This window comes from Nyctereutes procyonoides, unplaced genomic scaffold, assembly GCF_905146905.1.
Source record: "Nyctereutes procyonoides isolate TBG_1078 unplaced genomic scaffold, NYPRO_anot_genome, whole genome shotgun sequence".
NCBI lineage: Eukaryota > Metazoa > Chordata > Mammalia > Carnivora > Canidae > Nyctereutes > Nyctereutes procyonoides.
The window spans coordinates 50,401,485-50,420,915 of NW_026575049.1; the positions used below are offsets into that span (position 1 = coordinate 50,401,485).

The following is a 19,431-nucleotide window of genomic DNA, read 5'->3' on the forward strand; positions in this document are numbered from 1 at the left end:
TTTTAAAAAAGAAGCCAACATTAACCAAAGTGACAGGAAAACTTCATCCTTGATGAACATTATTACAAAATTCTTCTTTTTTTTTTTAAGATTTTACTTATTTATTCATGAGAGACACAGAGAGAGAGAGAGAGAGGCAGAGGGAGAAGCAGGCTCCATGCAAGGAGCCCAATGTGGGACTCGATCCCGGGTCTCCAGGATCACACCCTGGGCTGCAGGCGGCACCAAACTGCTGCACCACCAGGGCTGCCCTACAAAACTCTTTAACAAAACATTAGCAAATAGAATTCTAATTTATAACAAAAATAGTACATTATGATCAGGTGAGGTTTATCCCAGGAATGCTGAGTTAGATTAACATTCAAAAATCAATGTAATTAAAAAAAATAAATGTTGGATGGAGCTACAGTGTAGCTACAGCGAAATTAGCTAGTCAGAGAAACACAAATATCATACGATTTCACTCATATGTGGAATTTAGGAAACGAAACAGAAGAACATGTGGAAAGGGGTAAAAATGAGGAGAGACAGGGACACAAACCATAAGAGACTCAACGATAGAGAACAGAGTTGATGGAGGGAGGTGGGTGGGCAGAGGATGGGCTAAATGGGTGGTGGGTATTAAGGAGGGCACTTGTGATGAGCACTGGGTATTACATGTAAGTGATGAATCACCAAATTCTACTCCTGAAACCATTATTAAGTATAATGTTAACTAACTAGAATTTAAATAAAAATTTGGAAGAAAAAATTTTTTAAAGCAATGTAATTTGCCAAATAATAGAAAACAGAAGAAAAATCAAAGGATTATGTCAACAGAGGTAGAAAAACCATTTGACAAAATTTAACCCCCCCACACAAAAATATGGGATGCCTGGCTGGCTCAGTTGGTGGAATGTGCAATTCTTGATCTCAGGGTCATGAGTTCAGGGTCCCTATTGGGCATAAGGATTACTTAAAAATAAAATCTTTTAAAAATTTTAACACCTATTTATGATATTCCCAGGAAACTAGAATGTTTTAAAAATGTTTTCTTTTTTTTTTTTAATTTTTATTTATTATTTATGATAGTCACAGAGAGAGAGAGAGAGAGAGGGGCAGAGACACAGGCAGAGGGAGAAGCAAGCTCCATGCACCGGGAGCCCGACGTGGGATTCGATCCCGGGTCTCCAGGATCGCGCCCTGGGCCAAAGGCAGGCGCCAAACCGCTGCGCCACCCAGGGATCCCTAAAAATGTTTTTCAACCTTAAAAAGGGTATCCATAACAAAGAACCTGCAGCTAATATAATACTTATATTTTTAAAGATTTATTTATTTATTTGAGAGAGAGCACAAGCTCAAGAGCAGGTGCACAGGAGCTGGAGGCAGAAGGAGAGGGAGAGAGAATCTCAAGCAGACTCTTCACTGAGAGCAGAGCCCAATCTTATGACACTGAGATCACAACCTGAGCCAAAACCAAGAGTTGGATGCTCAACCAACTGTACCACCCAGGCACCCCAATATAGTACTTCATAGTAAACAATTGAATGCTTTCTCTCTAGGATCAGGAATAAGGCAAGAATAAATAAATAAATAAAATCTTAAAAAATTAAAAGCTAAAACTATGAAAGTTCTAGAAGAAAATGATGATAAGACAACAAAGAGTGAGATGATTTCCACATAAATAATATGGGAAGATGTGGGTAAGGGACCTTCAGAAGAGAGAAATAATTATCTTCTACACGGGGATATGAGCTGATACCATGTGAAAGGGGAGAAAAAGCAGCTAAACAAAGTGGTTGTGTCTAGTGGAACAAGAATCAGGATGGGAAAGGGAGTGCCTATTTTTTATTTTAAATTTTGTACTACTGGGCAGCCCAGGTGGCTCAGTGGTTTAGCGCTGTCTCTCAAATAAAATCTTAAAAAAAATTTTGTAGTACTATTTGATTTTTTTAAAGATTTTATTCATGTTATGATCATGCCCTGAGCCAAAGGCAGATGGTCAACCACTGAGCCACCCAGGCATCCCTATTTGACTCTTATACTATGTACATGCATTTCTTTGATAAAAGTAAAAATCCACTCTATTATTTTTAATTATAATAGATATCACCTAATAAGCATCTCTATATTAATGTACTGAACAGTGTACTAAGTACTTATTATATAGCGCTTTATATTTTATAAAAGAATTTCAAGGGTCCAAAGATATGAAAAAGGTTTTTTTTTAAATTTATTTATTTATGATAGTCACACAGAGAGAGAGAGAGAGAGAGAGGCAGAGAAACAGGCAGAGGGAGAAGCAGGCTCCATGCACCGGGAGCCCGATATGGGATTCGATCCCGGGTCTCCAGGATCGCGCCCTGAGCCAAAGGCAGGCGCCAAACCGCTGTGCCACCCAGGGATCCCTGAAAAAGGGTTTTTTTCATGGTTAGGAGTTAGAAGTTTTGCTTTGGAGATAAAGTTCATTTTTTTAATGACAGATAAAATGACGATAAAAATCATACAATATATTAAGGTGGGATCTAAATATACAAATGCAAACTTGTTTTATAAAGCTAAACCAGAATAATAGTAATATCCCTCATTTAACAAAGAGTAAATCCTATGAAACCTGATTCTTTAGGATATGTGAGTAGAATTAACGAATAGTAGCATAAATATCAAACCATTAACAATGATTATCTAGGAGAAAAAAGGATTTGCTGGGTAGTGGTCAAGAAGAACTTTCATTCTTCATTCTTTTTATCTTTCCTTAAAGATTTTATTTTTTTAGTCCCTACACCCAACCTGGGGCTGGAATTTACAATTCCCAGATCAAGAGTTGCATGTTCTACCAATTGAGCCAGGCAGGTGCCCCTCATTCTTCATTCTATTTACTTTTGTTTTTTACTAATATATTACTCATGAAATAACAAAAAAATTAAGAGAAGCAGGTGAGGGGCAGAGGGAGAGGGAGAGAGAGAGAGAATCTTAAGCAGCTTGCACATCTAATGCAAGCCAGAAGCCAGACTCAGTCTCACAACCTTAAGATCATGACCTGATCTGAAATCAAGAGTCTGACACCTAACCAACTGAGCCACCCAAGAACTCCAAAATAACAAAAATTTTAAGAACTAGCAATCCTTTATATTAAATGTTTTTTTTTTAATTTATGATAGTCACAGAGAGAGAGAGAGAGAGAGAGAGAGAGAGAGAGGCAGAGACCCAGGCAGAGGGAGAAGCAGGCTCCATGCACCGGGAGCCCAACGTGGGATTCGATCCCAGGTCTCCAGGATTGCGCCCTGGGCCAAAGGCAGGCGCCAAACCGCTGTGCCACCCAGGGATCCCATATTAAATGTTTACACATACTTTCCCTTAGCCATCTGCAAGAATAACATTTATCCTATTTAAGGTTTCATTAAATTCACATAAATATGTGCACATATACACATTCTAAAATCTATGTGAAGAAACTACTGTAGGATACGAACTAGGCAATTTTCTCAAAGAAAAATAGGTAGTAGGTAGGTAACTAGGCAATTTTTAAAAATTTTCGAGTTGTTTTTTTAAGGAACATGATTATTTTCTCCAATGCTGATAGTATTTAATATGATATAGTTTTACTTTATTTTTTAAAAAATATTTTATTTGTTCATGAGAGACACACACAGATAGAGGCAGAGACACAAGCAGAGGGAGAAGCAGGCTCCATGCAGGGAGCTTGCTGTGGGACTCCATCCCGGGTCTCCAGGATCAGGCCCTGGGTTGAAGGCAGCGCTAAACCGCTAAACCACCCAGGCTGCCTGACATAGTTTTACTTTAAAAGTATCCTTGAGGGGATCCCTGGGTGGCTTAGCGGTTTAGCACCTGCCTTCGGCCCAGGGCATGATCCTGGAGTCCCGGGATCAAGTCCCACGTCAGGCTCCCTGCATGGAGCCTGCTTCTCCCTCTGCCTGTGTCTCTGCCTTTCTCTCATGAATAAATAAAATCTTAAAATAAATAAAATGAACTAGGGGTGGTGGAAGGGGAAGAGGGCAGGGGGTGGGGGTGAATGGGTGACAGGCACTGAGGGGGGCACTTGACGGGATGAGCACTGGGTGTTATTCTGTATGTTGGTAAATTGAACACCAATAAAAAATAAATTTATTAATAAATAAATAAATAAACAAATAAATAAATAAACAAACAAATAAAAGTATCCTTGAGGTGCCTGGGTGGCTCAGTTGGTTAAGAGTCAGACTCTTCGTTCATGAATGAATAAATGAATAAATAAATAAATAAATAAATAAATAAATAAATCTTAAAAAAAAAAAAAGTCAGACTCTTGATTTCAGTTCAGGTCTTGTGAGTTCAAGCCCAGAGTTGGGCTTCATGCTAAGTGTGGTGTCTACTTAAAAGGAAAAAAAAAAGTATCCCTTACATAGGAAGGGAAAAGGAAGTCATAACCAAAATCCCTATTCAATCAATATTTTGTACTACCCATAATATATTTATATATACATATATTTTTTTGAGGGGACTCAACAGGTGTGACCCATATGACCCTGAGATCAAGACCTGAGCTGCTATCAAGAGTCAGATGCTTAACCAACTGATCAACCAGGTGCCCCTATACTACCCATTATTTTCTTATTTTTTTTTTAAAGATTTTGAGAGAGAAAGAGTGAGAGAACAGAGGAGGAAGAAGGAGCAGAGAGAGAAGCAGGTTCCTCAAAGAGCAGGGAGCCCAACATGGAGCTCAATCCCAGGACCCCGGGATTATGATTTGAGACTAAGAGGCTTAACCCACTGAGCCACCCAGGTGCCCCTCCCATTATATTTTTATTAACTAGTTTCTCTTCATTTCTATCCATTCTTTGTTTTTGATGTTGGTTTTTCTTTTCTTTTTTTTTTTATATTGGTTTTTCAATTTGGTTCTTATTTGATAGACTGCAGGAGTTTGGTCAGAAAAGTTTCATTTTTAATCTTGTCATTTTTAAAAAAGAGTTACTTGCTTGAGGGACGCCTGGCTGGTTCAGTGGTTGGACCCCTTGCCTTCGGCCCAGGGCGTGATGCTGGGGTCCTGGGATCGAGTCCCGCGTCGGGCTCCCTGCATGGAGGCTGCTTCTCCCTCTGCCTGTGTCTCTGCCTCTCTCTCTCTGTCTCTCACGAATAAATAAATAAAATCTTAAAAAGAAAAAAAAAACTGATAATATTTTCTTACGAAGTCAATCATCTTACTTAACGTTCAAGAACTTGAACTTAAACAAGTATTTGATTTGAATTCATTTGCCCTTATTCTCCTTTGTTTCTACTTCTCTATATTTTCAAAGGACTCAACAATGTTCTGCAATATTAAAGCCGGAATCACCTCAATTCTCAGCGTTTGGCTCTCTGAGGACACCTTTTGTTACACCTTCAAGTACTAAAAATGCTTATAACAAAGGGAAAAGAATGAAACTGTAAAGAACAAGAGTTTCTCAACCACAGAACCAGGGAGAGTTCTCTTTTCTAGTTTCTTTCTTTTTCTTTCTTTTTCTTTTCTAGTTTCAAAGGAGTGTGACTGCCAGGTGCGGCTCAAAGGTCTTTTTTTTTTTTCAATTTTTTTTCGTGGTTCCGACGTACTCCGGCTTCCCCTTGTATTCCATTTTCGCTTCCAGCTTCCCGTTCCCAGACTTCTCCCTCTTTGTTTCAGGCCCCATCTCTCCCAGGTCCCAGGCTTCGGAGTCGTGCTGCCTCCGCAGAAGGGAGACTCCGTTTTCCCCCAACTTTCTCCGTGGCCACCAAGAGCCCCGCCAGCTGCCGCGGCCGCAGCCCACCGGCCTCCAGCTCCCACGGGCCCAGGGCGGAGCACCTGCCGCCGCGCCGCCCGCGAGCACCTGCCCCCCCCCCCCCGCAGGCGGTGACTCACGCGGGGCCCCGCGGGCAGAGGTGAGCGGCCCGGGGCGGGGCGGGGCGGGGCGGGGCCGGGGGCGGGGCCGGCAGGTCCGGCAGGTCCGCTCCGCCCCGCCGCGGCCGCAGAGCGCGCAGTCCCTCGGCGAGCTCGCACCGCCCGCCCGCGCCCCGCCGCCGAGCTCCCGCCGCCCCGCGCGTCCCAGGCCCCGCGCCCCGGCCGGTCCCGGGCTCCCGCCGCCCCGTGCCCCCCGCGCCCCCCCACCCGCGGCCCCTCGACGACGACGCGCGCGGCATGGCGCGGCCCCAGGCCCTCGCGTGCGGGCTGCTGCTCGCGGCGGCCACCGCGGCGGTGGCGGTGGCTCAGAGAGGTAAGGAGCGGGGTCGCGGGCTCGGGCGGCGCGGCCGGCCCCCGCGTCCGAGGCCGGCCCGGTGGGGAGGGCGCGGGAGGCGGCCGCCGGGGAGCCGCCCCACCCCGCCGCTCTGCGCGGCTCCCGGGGAAACTGGCCCGCGGCGGGGGGGAGGGGCGGGGCCGAGGGCCCCCCCGCGGAGTTGGCGGCCGCCTCCCCCCCCCCCCCGCCCCGGGCGCGGGCCGCTGGCCCCGGATGTGCGTCTCGCGCGGGCACAGGTGGCTGCGGGGAGGCCGGGCCGCTCGCACCTGCGCGGGAGCAGGTCCTGGGCCTGCAGCACCTGGCGCGTTGCCCCCCGGGTAAGGATCGTGTGGGTAGGGCCGAGTTCCCGGCGGGGAACCCAGAAGCACGACGCCGGTACGGAGCGAAAACAGAGCCCCGCGATCCCGCCACTTAGAATCCCGTCGGTTGATCAGCAGGACATTTGTCTCCTAGACGTTTGCTGTGGACCTTGCCCTAAACCGAAACACAGTTTTACATCTTGCGAGCGAAAGTGTTTTTACTCCCGCAGAACAGGCAGAGTCGTCCATGTCTTTCGGTCTTGGAAGCGGCGGTTTCTAAGGGGTGACGAAGCAGTCTCTGGGGCGGAAGGTAGCGCCGCTATCCACGTACTGGACGTGTGACTTGGTTACAGTTTTCTTCGTTTGGAATAAACAACTTGTCTGCCATCTCCTGATGGTTTGTAAGATGGAGGCCAGAAGTGAAGCGGCAGTTGGCCAGAGCTGCCCCGAGGCGTCTCTATGCTTCGACGGGGCAGGGGCCTGATTCATTATACTTTCAAAAGAGTGGCAGTTTTTCTAGCTCAGGATAAGGCTAAGTACTTAAATTGCTTTACAGTGATGATGGTTGCTGTAGTTGTAGGTTCAGAAACATACATGATTGGTTCTCTTTTAAATTTCACATCCCTTGGCCGCGCAAAGGTGCTTTTGAGCCGAAAAGAGCCAGAGTGCTGCATAAGGCTTTAGCTCCTTGAGGGCAGCCACTGTCTCCTTTTGTGATCCCAACACTGAGTTTAGTGCTGGAAGGATTATTCAGGTGGTTCATATTAATCATAATTTTTCTAAAAAAGATATTTATTTATTTATCATTCATTCATTCATTCATTCATTCATTCATTCATGAGAGACCCACAGAGGCAGACACAGGCAGAAGGAGAAGCCAACTCCATGCAGGGAGCCCAGTGCAGGACTCAATCCCAGGACCCGGGATAACGACCTGAGCCGAAGGCAGTGGCTCAGCCGCTGAGCCACCCATGTGCCCTAATCATAATTTAAACAGGGAATGGTTAAAGCCAACTTGAGATATGAAGGAGCTATATAAAAATTCTTTGGTTAGTCACAGTGGTTTTTGTTGTTAATGACTGCATTCTCTTAGCTGGACAGTTAAAAGGAACTAGAGGGGCTTGCCAATTTGAAGTTAAAACGAACTTTTGAGATAGTCAAAGATGTAACTGTTAAACTGGCATTAATATCCAGGATAAGCTTTGCGATATCACTTTAAAAGTTGGGTACTAATATTTAATTTGGTTAGGAAGGCCACAAACAAAAGTACCCCAAGTTCATTTGAAAGTATGATTTTTCCAAGGGTTGGCTATGTTACCATTAAGCTTAAAAGCAAGCATCTCTTTTTAAGAAAATGGCCTTGGGAGGAGGGCGGAAATGTGAGTTATTCACAGATCCTGGGATTGGAATTGTTGAGTTTCTCCGGAAAAGAGTCAGTAGCTAACAAGCAAGGGTTTGTTCAGCAGTACCTGGGGAGAAAAGGATCTGAGACTGGGAGAATCATGGAGGCAAAGCTGAATACGATGTTTGCATGGCTGTTATTGGCTTAACAAAATCAAATTGGGAATACATGCAAATTAGACTATGTGTCTGTAAAATATATACAAACTATTCACCATAGTATGAGCCATTCAAATTAGAGCTGACAAAGAAAACACTTGGGACCATTTTTTAAAAAAATTTTTATTTATTTATTCAGAGGGAGAGAGAGAGAGGCAGAGACACAGGCAGAGGAAGAAGCAGGCTCCATGCAGGGAGCCCGAAGTGGGACTAGATCCGGGGTCTCCAGGATCACATCCCAGGCTACAGGCGGCGCTAAACCGCTGCACCACTGGGGGGTGTACTTGGGACCATTTTTAAAGGCTTTGTGGCCCTGTAACTTAGGCATTGTTGTTAGAGTATAATTTAGCTGAGACACCAGAGCTCATAGTTGGACTCACATTTTATTTTATTTATTTTTAAAAAAGACTCACATTTTAAAGTGGGATTTTGTTTTTTTCATTTATCTAGCATGTATCTGTGAAAACTACAAACTGACCACAAACTGCTCTTTGAACACAAATAATCAGTGCGAATGTACTTCAATTGGTGCACAAAATTCTGTCATTTGCTCAAAACGTGAGTAGAATATTCTCATTGCCCTTAAAAACTGTATTTTGACTTAGCCTTCTTTAATTGATGTGTCTGAAATCAGAAGCATTTTTTTGGCTCAAATTTGGATCGTGTTATTTTGTCAAAATTATCTCCTTGCTGAATCTTCTTAAAATTTATAAAGTGAACATGGGAGCATGTCAGTCTGCTGTGATCTTTGGCTCTGGGAGTTTGGAGTTAAATTAAAATTTTTTTTTCCTTAAGCATAAAACTGTAGTTACTTTGCAGTGTAACATTAAGCTTACTTTTCAGTGGCAACCAAATGTTTGGTTATGAAGGCAGAAATGACCGGCACAAAGTCTGGGAGAAGAGCGAGACCTGAGGGAGCTTTCCAGAATAACGACGGGCTCTATGATCCCGACTGTGATGAGAAGGGGCTCTTTAAAGCCAAGCAGTGCAATGGCACCACCACGTGCTGGTGTGTGAACACTGCTGGAGTCCGAAGAACTGATAAGGACACTGAAATATCCTGCACTGAACGAGTGAGGACCTAGTGAGTTGGGCTGCCCATATTCCTTGTTTTCATGCTTTTCAGATTCGTTTAAGTAAAGTTATTTTTGAATATGTAATATGATTTGGTGGTTTAGAATTCAAAAGGAGAGGAAAGAATACAGTGAAAGCTTCCATTTTATCTCTACCCCCCAGCTACCCAGTTTGTTATATAACCCTCCAGAGATATTTTATGAATTCACTAGCAATATGTTGTTCTTATTTTAACAATTTTTTCTTGTGGCAGCATACTAAACATGATTTTCCTCTTCTGTGTTTTTTCCCTCTTCTATTTTTATTTAACACTTCAGATCTTAAAGTTGGATTAGTGTTCAGATCTTAAAGTTCAGATTTAAAGTTCTTGAAGTTCAGATCTTAAAGTTGGATTGCGGTTAAATGTAGTGAAAACCGTAAGCTGTTTATATATTTGTTCATTTATTGTGTTTTAAAACCAGATACGGTTAGTGCTGAAACTAGTATTGTACTACATGTTAACTAACTAGAATTTAAAAAAAAAAAAAAACGAGGTATGTTTGTCTTGGATTTATGCATTGAAAAGGAATAGAAACACTCGAGCTAGCTTAAGCAAAAAAGATTTTATTAAAGGCGACTAGAGCTGGAAAGTTATCCAGACCAAGGCAGACACTCTCTCCTTTGGTGTTCTGGAGCCTCAAGGTCACTTTTCTCTGTTTCTCTCAGTGCCTTTAGGTCTCTTCCCTTGAACATGGCCTGGCATGACCAGCTAAGCCTTGGCTTTACATGACCTTGGGTATTGTGACCCAAAGCCAGAGGTTGAGTTGTTTTCTTTTTTTTTTTTTTTTTTATTTTTTTTTTTAATTTTTATTTACCTACGATAGTCACAGAGAGAGAGAGAGAGGGGGCAGAGACACAGGCAGAGGGAGAAGCAGGCTCCATGCACCAGGAGCCCGATGTGGGATTCGATCCCAGGTCTCCAGGATCGGGCCCTGGGCCAAAGGCAGGCGCCAAACCGCTGCGCCACCCAGGGATCCCCGAGTTGTTTTCTTAAGAAAAAAAAGGAAAGGAAAGGGGAAAGAAGGGAAAGGAAAGGAAAGGAAAGGAAAGGAAGGAAAGAAAGAAGAAAGAAAGAAGAAGAAGAAAGAAGAGAAGAGAAGAAAGAAAAGAAAAGAAAAGAAAAGAAAAGAAAGAAAATGTTTTCTCCTGGATGAGCGCTTTATAAGCAATGTGTGGGGGCCAAGGAAGAAATTAAGGGCAAACCTATTGCATAAATCCTTTCCTGTTGATTATACTGTGGTTCCACTTGGGAATTTTGCTATTAGCTTATCAGGAAAATACTATAAAAGGTTGAGTTGGTATGGTCAGTTAATAAATAAATACTGTTTTTTTGCTTTACAGCTGGATCATCATTGAACTAAAACACAAAACAAGAGAAACACCTTATGATACACAAAGTTTGCAAAAGTACGTACTGTTAAGTGCATTATATTTGCACAGTTGATACTCAGATCTTCCTTCTACGCCATTAGAAAAACTTGTACAAGTCTTAATGCTTTTTTTATATTTATGAAAAATAAGATACCATCAGTAATATTTTAATCTTATTTTGAAATAGAGTTGCAAGAATAGTACAGATTCCTATAGTACTCTTCACTCAGATCACGAATGAATGTTTTACCCCATTTTCTTTTTATATAGGTACATGTATGTGTACTTTCTATATCTACCTAAACACGTATAGATATTTTTGAAAAGTATAGGCAAATTATTTCATAGAATGTCTCTCAGATTTGGATTTATATGAAATTTCCTTAAATCCAAGTTAAGCATTTTTGATAGAAAAACTACTTAAGTGATTTTATGTCCTTCTTAGTACTTCATGTCAGGAAGCACATGATGTATTCTTGTCCTTTATTAGTGATAACTGTGGTTAAGGGGATATCAGGTTTGTAATATACAGTTACAGTTTACCTCTGTAATTTTTTTAATTAAAATTTTTTTAAAGGTTTTATTCATTTATTTGAGAGAGAGAGCACAAGCAGAGGGGGGTAGCGGCAGAGGCAGAGGAGAAACAGATTCTACACTGAGCAGGGAGCCTGTTGTGGGGCTTGATCTCAGGACCCTAGGATCCTAACCTGAGCTAAAGGCCAATGCTTAGCATACTGAGCCACGTAGGCACCCCACCTTTTTGTAATTAATAAATATAATCTGTGGACAGATACTAGGATCCTGTATAAATACCCTGTTTCTAATCAAGCATCAGTAAATGATTCTAGCCTGAATCAGTTATTATTATGATAGTTGCAGAATGGCATAACTTTTTTTAAAAGATTTTATTTGAATGAATATTTATTTATTGAATGAATGAATGAATGAATATTTATTTAAATAAATATTCCCGAGGGACACAGAAGGCAGAGACAGAGAGGGAGAAGTAGGCTCCTTGCAGGGAGCCTGATATGGGACTGGATCCCAGAATTCCGGGATCACACCCTGAGCCAAAGGCAGACGCACAACCACTGAGCCACCCAGGAGTCCTGGCATAACTATTTTAAAACAAGGTTGGTTAATGATAATTCTAGAGCTTGAACTACCTGCTTAGATAAAAACTAGTGCTTGGATGCCTGGGTGGCTCAGTGGTTGAGCGTCTGCCTTGGGCTCAAGGCATGATCCTGGGGTCCTGGGATGGAGTCCCACATTGGGCTCCCCACAGGGAGTCTCTTCTCCCTCTGCCTATGTCTCTGCCTCTCTCTGTGCCTCTCATGAATAAATAAGTAAAATCTTTAAAAAATAAGTAAAAATAAAAAGTAGTGCTTCTTAAAAAAAATAGTGCTGCTTAATGTTGTGTAGTATGATTTTTTTCAAAGACACAGATTTTTAATTATTTACAGTGCACTTAAGGAGACACTCAAAAACCGTTATCAACTGGATCCAAAATACATCACAAATATTCTGGTAAGATTTTTGTTTTTAGTAAATGAGCTTCAGAAAGTTGGTGGGTGATAGTATGGTTTGGGTATGACTTCTGGTAGTGGTCAAACTGCATTTGAATAACACTTTAAACCCAGGACACTTAACTCAATTTCCTATTGTTGTTTTCCTTCCCTAGCCTTTAAAAACCTCAGTTTTACCCTTAAGGAAAATGTAGTATCCCTGGTTGAAAAATACTTGAATAATGTGATGAAACTTCAAGGCAGAAAATTGATGTCATTTTTAAGGACAGGAAGGAATATACCTTTTTGCCTATTTAAAGCAGAACATGGTAAATGTATAGTGCATTTCTTTAGCATTTTATTTTTAAAGTACTTCTAACGAAATAAGATGGTTTATTTTTTGTTTTGTTTTTTATTTTTTATTTTATTTTTTTATTTTTTGAATCTTTTGTTTTTTTAAAAGTAAGGTCTACAACCAATGTAAGGCTTGAACTCAGGACCCTGAGATCAAGAGTCACATGCTGGGCAGCCCCGGTGGCACAGCGGTTTAGCGCGCCACCTGCAGCCCAGAGCGTGATCCTAGAGACCCTGGATCGAGTCCTACATCAGGCTCTCTGTATGATGCCTGCTTTTCCCTCTGCCTGTGTCTCTGCTTCTCTCTCTCTCTCTCTCTCTCTCTCTCTGACTCTATGAATAAATAAATAAAATCTTTAAAAAAAAAAGAGAGAGAGGGATCCCTGGGTGGCACAGCGGTTTGGTGCCTGCCTTTGGCCCAGGGCGCGATCCTGGAGACTCGGGATCGAATCCCACGTCGGGCTCCCGGTGCATGGAGCCTGCTTCTCCCTCTGCCTGTGTCTCTGCCTCTCTCTCTCTCTCTCTCTCTCTCTCTCTCTCTCTCTGACTATCATAAATAAATAAAAATTAAAAAAATATTTAAAAAAAAAAAAAGAGTCACATGCTATACAGACTGAGCCAGCCAGGCACCCTCTAAATAAGATTCTTTTGTTTTTCAAATAATATATTTTAATATCTTGTTTTAAATTTTTTTCAAGGGGAGAAAATTCTCTTTTGAAAAGAAAATTTGCATCATCCTAACCTTTAGTTGCATTGCTGTCTTGTTTCTCTTGGATAGATTTTAAAACTTCCCAAAGATTTTTATTTTTTTTTTAAAGATTTTATTTATTTATTCATGAGAGAGGGGCATAGACACAGGCAGAGGGAGAAGCAAGCTCCCTGCAGGGAGCTCGATGTGGGACTTGATCCCACGACCCCAGGATCACCCCCATGATCACGCCGCTGTGAGCCAAAGACAGATGCTCAATCACTGAGTCACCCAGGCACCCCTTCCCAAAGATGTTTTTTTTCCAAAGATTTTTTTTTTTTTTTTTTTTTTTATTTATGATAGTCACACAGAGAGAGAGAGAGAGGCAGAGACACAGGCAGAGGGAGAAGCAGGCTCCATGCACCGGGAGCCTGACGTGGGATTCGATCCGGAGTCTCCAGATCACGCCCTGGGCCAAAGGCAGGCGCCAAACCGCTGCGCCACCCAGGGATCCCTTTCCAAAGATTTTTAAATGAGAGTTACCCACTAATGGAAAGGAACACTGACATGTAGATTACAGAAAATAAAAAACAATATTCTGATAATTGAACCATATTTTTACATGATTTTGGTTGTACCAATATTAATTTAGTATTTTTCATTTTTTCCCCCAGTATGAGAATGATCTTATCACTATTGATCTGATGCAAAATTCATCTCAGAAAGCTCAGAATGATGTGGACATAGCTGATGTGGCTTATTATTTTGAAAAAGATGTGAGTATAATCTCCCTTATTTTATTCCTGTGTTTAGAAATGACTATAATGTCTGGCATGCTTCGTGGATTCAAGATCCTTCATCATCTTTTTCTCCACATCAGCCACACCTCTGTTCTCCTAGTGGTTCTTATGCTGCAGTTAACTTAGTCCTCATTCCTCCCATGTACATTCCTCACCTTTTTGACCTGTTTGTTATATATTTATGGCTTTTTTTCAAATTCTTTTACCTACATTATTTTCTCTCATAATTCTTCTATCACGTCCTTGATAGTTACTTCGTTTGTGTGTGTAGCCTTCCATTATAATGTCCATGAACAAGAATTTATGTTAGAAATGCTGTATGTGATTAATCAACCAGTGTGATGAAAATAGTTTGTTTCTATTTTAATATATTACAAAAAAAAATGAATACACTTTAATATATTCTAGTGAGCCAATCGTCTGATGAAACCTGAGATTTACTTCAAATAACTAACTGGCCCGGGGAGGAGGAAGAGCAGAAGGATAGAAGAATGGATTGAACAAGTTGGCTGAATGTTGCTATTGTTGAATCCAGGATGATAGGGATAACAGGAATTCGTTACACTATTCTTTTTACTTTCATATATGTTTGGCAATTTCCCGCAGTAAAAAGGTTTTTTTAGAGTTTCAGCATATGAGATTGTTATCACTGAAACCTTGGTAGCAGTTCTTTCTGTGTATAATTGGCAAGTAATTCTATGTGGCCATGGTTGGTTTTCTTAAGTATTTTAAATTGCTTTTTTCCTTCTCCATACAGGTTAAAGACGAATCCTTGTTCCATTCCAATAAAATGGACCTAAGAGTAAACGGGGAACAATTGGATCTGGATCCTGGTCGAACTGCAATTTACTATGTTGATGAAAAACCACCTGAATTTTCAATGCAGGGTCTACAAGCTGGTATTATCGCTGTCATTGTGGTTGTGACACTAGCAGTTATTGCTGGAATCGTTGTGCTGGTGAGTATAGAACAAGTAAACTTTCACTTAAGGGCATTTTCCAGAACATATTAATGAAACATCTTCATTTTTTTATAATTCTGTGTAGTGAATGAATCTCTTGCATCTGGTCCTTTTTTTTTTTTTTAAGATTTTATTTATTTATTCATGAGAGACCCAGAGAGAGAGAGGCAGAGACACATGCAGAGGGAGAAGCAGGCTCCATGCAGGGAGCCAGACATGGGACTCGATCCTGGTCTCCAGGATCATGCCCTGGACTGAAGGTGGCGCTAAACCCCTGAGCCACCCAGACTGCCCAACATCTGGTCGTTTTTTATAAAACAGTCACTTAATGAAGCAAGAAAGGATACTGGTTGGAGAAAAGCTCATAGCCGAGCACCTCATAGGTCACTTATGTTGCTGTCAAGCAGCAGATGTCCTTTAGCTCTCACTGCAGACAGTCCTGACAGTCCTGCTAGCGTCATGCAAAATACCCGAACTCCCAAACCATTTAATGAAACCAAAGAACACCAACTAAAGTTAATTTGGAAAGGATTAAAAGTGGTAACTATGAAAAGCAGTTGTAAACAAAAGGTTAGCAAATCGAATGTAGCAGTGCTTCAGATGGAGAAGGTACCACCTGAACAGACAGGGTTTATTCTAGAAATGTAAAGGTGCTCCAGCATTAGAAAATCTTAACAACATAGCAGAATTCAGAAATAGAAGTGAGAGTATGTGGGAACTTATGTTTTCAGCTCAATGGAATTATACTCAGCTGTCTACTGGAAGAAAAGAAAAGTTGAATTCCCATTTCACCTCATCAGGGCGAGCTATATTGCTCAACAGTGTGAATGGCTCATTATGCGTAGCACACCATATTCTAACACATATTCCAATTGGATTATGGTTAAAAATGTTTAAAAATTAGAACCAGTCTCAAAATTAATTTAGGAAATGTTTGTACAATCTTGTGGTAACCAAATAAAGCAAGAAATCTAGAATCCATGAAAGAAAATACACATATTTCAGTAAATTGAAATTAAACATTTTGTATGGCAAAGATACTATAAAGTAAAAATATCAACAGTCGGTTAGGGGAAAATGTAATGCATAAAGCCAAAAAAGACTGTTATACATAATATAAAACAAGTTCTTACAAATTGATGAGAACATTAAATAAAGCATAGCAGAAGTCATGGATATGATTTACAGAAGAAATCCAGATGGAAAGTAAACACATGAGAGAATGATAGAAAACAAACTGTCCTATAGAAATCAAAGCACAGGTGGAAGGGGAGGAGGGCGGGGTGTGGGGGTGAATGGGTGACGGGCACTGAGGGGGGCACTTGACGGGATGAGCACTGGGTGTTATTCTGTATGTTGGCAAATTGAACGCCAATAAAAAATAAATTTATTATTAAAAAAAAAATGAAAGCACAGGTACCTAGGAAGCATGGTCAAGGTTATGTATTGTGTTGTTGCTAGTAAGGATGAATCTGGAAACAACCTGAGTGTACATCTGTGGGAGAACAGAGGAGTAGATTGTGGAATATCCGTGATATGGAGTAAAGTTATTAACAAGAATGAGTACAATCTGTATCTTTTAATCTGGAAAGGTTCCTGTGCTGTTAATACAGGCTGTGCAAGGAGAGAAATGATATTGTATGATCCCACTAAAAAAGTGGGACTGCCCACTTTTTGAAATATACAGTGTTATATTACTTTCAAGTATACGATGTAATGATACAACAATTCTATACATGACTCAGTGGGCATCATGATAAGTATAGGCTTTTTTTTTCTTTTTAGTAGGAAAATTTATTTATTTTTATTTTTTAAGTTTGTTTTTTAAAAAAAGATTTTGTTTATTTATTCATGAGAGACATACAGAAAGGCAGAGACACAGGCAGAGGGAGAAGCAGGCTCCCTGTAGGGAGTCTGACATGGGACTCGATCCTGGGTCTCTAGGATCACACCCTGGGCTTAAGGCAGCGCTAAACCGCTGAGCCACCCAGGCTGCCCTAGTAGGAAAATTTTAATTTAAGAAATAACGTCTGTGAATAGACTTTTAAATTCAGATAGGAATTATGTCCATTAGAAGCATTTGTGTGTGGGATCCCTGGGTGGCGCAGCGGTTTGGCGCCTGCCTTTGGCCCAGGGCGCGATCCTGGAGACCCGGGATCGAGTCCCACGTCGGGCTCCCGGTGCATGGAGCCTGCTTCTCCCTCTGCCTGTGTCTCTGCCTCCTCTCTCTCTCTGTGACTATCATAAATTTAAAAAAAAAAAAAAAAGGCATTTGTGTGTCAGTTTAGATCAACTTTTTCTTTGGATACCAGTCCTAAAATAGTAATCATTTTTCTTCCATTCAGGTTATTTCCAGAAAGAACAGAATGGCAAAGTATGAGAAGGCTGAGGTAAATGAATTACTTTATTTTAAAAATCCGTTTTTAATCTTTACTCCTGATAATCACTGTACCTTCCTAGATACTGATAGGACTCAATTATACTGGAGCCCCTTTATAGTGTATAGTCCTTAGAGTCTTAGGGATTGCCTTTCAGTGCTCTTAACTTACATTCCCCCCCCCCCTTTTTTTTAAGATTTTATTTATTTGAGACAGACAGGGAAAGAGCATAAGTCGGAGGGAGAGGGAGAAGCAGACTCCCTGCTGAGCTGGGAGCCCAGTGAGGGCTTTAAACCCAGGACCTTGAGATCATGACCTGAGCCAGCCACCCAGGTGCACCCCCCCCCCTTTTTAAGATTTTATTTACTAGAAAGAGTACATGTGTGTGTACACAAGAAGACTCCCCGCTGAGGGGATGATAGGATGCAGGGTTCAATCCCAGGCCCCTGGGATCGTGACCTGGGCTGAAGTCAGACACCAGACCAAATGAGCCATCCATGTGCCCCTTACTTCCTTTCTCTTGCATGAGTTCCATGGTAGACTAGCTAATATTGAATTCTGCCTCAAAGAATAGTGGGATAGGAAGCCTACAATTTTTGTTTGACAAAGTGTCAACTTCTGGTGGAATCTTCTAGAGGCATACTATGGATTCACATTAGAGAAACTCAGTGTGACTGATGACCTGTTTACTGTCTCTGTGCCAGTGAAGTAATCATTTTGAAAAAGACCTTAATTTATATTCTAGTGAATTTGTTACATGCTAACTAGTCATGTACATTAGTGTGGAAACAGATGATTAGCATGTCAGTCACTTGGAATCAGATGTGAAACACACTTGTTCCTGAACCCTCTCAATACCATTTTCAGTATACCAACCAATTTTTACATTTTTGTGCGTTTATCTGTAATTGTATATGTGCTTCTTAGTAATATTTTACCAAGAAACATAGAAATGTAAAAAAGTATTGAAAACAATCTAAAGAAGTAGAAAGTTGTAAGATTTTTTTCCCCCCATATCATAGTTGATCATCTGGCTTACCAAGTTTGGTGACTACAGATCTAGAGGATGGACAGACTCTCCCTGAACTGAAACATAACAGAAAGTTGGAATAACAATGTAGTGTTTTGGTTAAGAGCAATGTAGACGTGGGTTTGACCACTTATTAGCTGAGTAGGCAAGTTATTTAACTTCAAGCTTCCATGTTTCCTTATCTATAATTGGGATATAATATTACAGACTTGTTGCAAGAATTAAAGTAGTCTGTAGAAGGCAGTTGGTCTCATACATGCCACATAGCACAATGTTTGCCAGCAGTAGTAGTTTCCATCATCTGGTCTCAGCTCTGCCTGTAACTAATTGTGTGATCTGGGACAAATCACTTACCCCTGAACTTTAATTTCCTCATCTGTAAAGGTGAAAGATTGATAATAGAAAATATATTGATTCTTACTAGATGTAAAAGTGGCATACATTTAATAAAATCCTTATCCATTGTTAAAGATATAGCTCACCTACTACCCCCCCCCCATCACTTTGGCTAGCTTACCTCCAAATAGCAGGGTGGGTCATGCATTCAGTGTGTGCTTCCTTGTAGTACATTTTACCTGTTCCAGATAAGGTTCATAAATGTGGGAGAGAATTGTCTTGATTCCCCCCACTTTTTTTTTTTTAAACTATTTTCAGGATGAACAAAAGGTCGGAAAATTATTTAAATTTTTTTCTCTTTTTCTATTTCAGATAAAGGAGATGGGTGAGATGCATAGGGAACTCAATGCATAATGACTATAATTTGAGGAGTAACTACAAGAAGGAAAATTAGATTACAAATGTATGAGCATGGGGACAAAGAGATCTTTGAGGACTATTATTTTGTTAGTTAACATCTTCTCTTTGTAGTAGTGAAACCTGTACTCTGTATATGAGCAGCTTCAAATTGACTTTACCAATCTTAAAATTTGACCACAGTGTCCTATTTTGCAGATCTGATATAAAAACCAGAACTTGGCATCGTTAAAATTATTTATGAGGTGTGTGCCTTAAATAGGCTTCCACAGTAGAGTTTGAATGACTCCTGTCTCATCCATTTGTGATTGAGAGCTGCCTTTCTATTTACTTTGAGTCTTGTACATATAAACATTTTTTTTACAACCTGTGAAATAAAATATTTTAAAACTGAA

The 19,431-nt window shown here is 41.0% G+C and overlaps 1 protein-coding gene across 1 annotated transcript; it reads left to right on the forward strand.

The window, feature by feature from the left end:
• The first annotated feature begins 6,046 nt into the window (after positions 1-6,046).
• EPCAM (epithelial cell adhesion molecule) lies at positions 6,047-19,431 on the forward strand. Its single transcript, XM_055328629.1, has 9 exons — positions 6,047-6,203; positions 8,534-8,641; positions 8,927-9,167; positions 10,538-10,603; positions 12,031-12,094; positions 13,789-13,890; positions 14,672-14,872; positions 17,221-17,265; positions 18,992-19,431. Exons 1-9 carry the CDS (start codon positions 6,128-6,130, stop codon positions 19,031-19,033), a joined length of 945 nt encoding a protein of 314 aa, XP_055184604.1. The 5' UTR covers positions 6,047-6,127; the 3' UTR covers positions 19,034-19,431.

Bases quoted from the DNA above. Each gene is read 5' to 3' on its own strand.
- EPCAM (XM_055328629.1), top strand. From the start codon at position 6,128: ATGGCGCGGCCCCAGGCCCTCGCGTGCGGGCTGCTGCTCGCGGCGGCC. The intron at 13,891-14,671 runs GTGAGTATAATC...TTCTCCATACAG, and splicing joins CTTATTATTTTGAAAAAGAT to GTTAAAGACGAATCCTTGTT. The intron at 17,266-18,991 runs GTAAATGAATTA...TTTCTATTTCAG, and splicing joins CAAAGTATGAGAAGGCTGAG to ATAAAGGAGATGGGTGAGAT.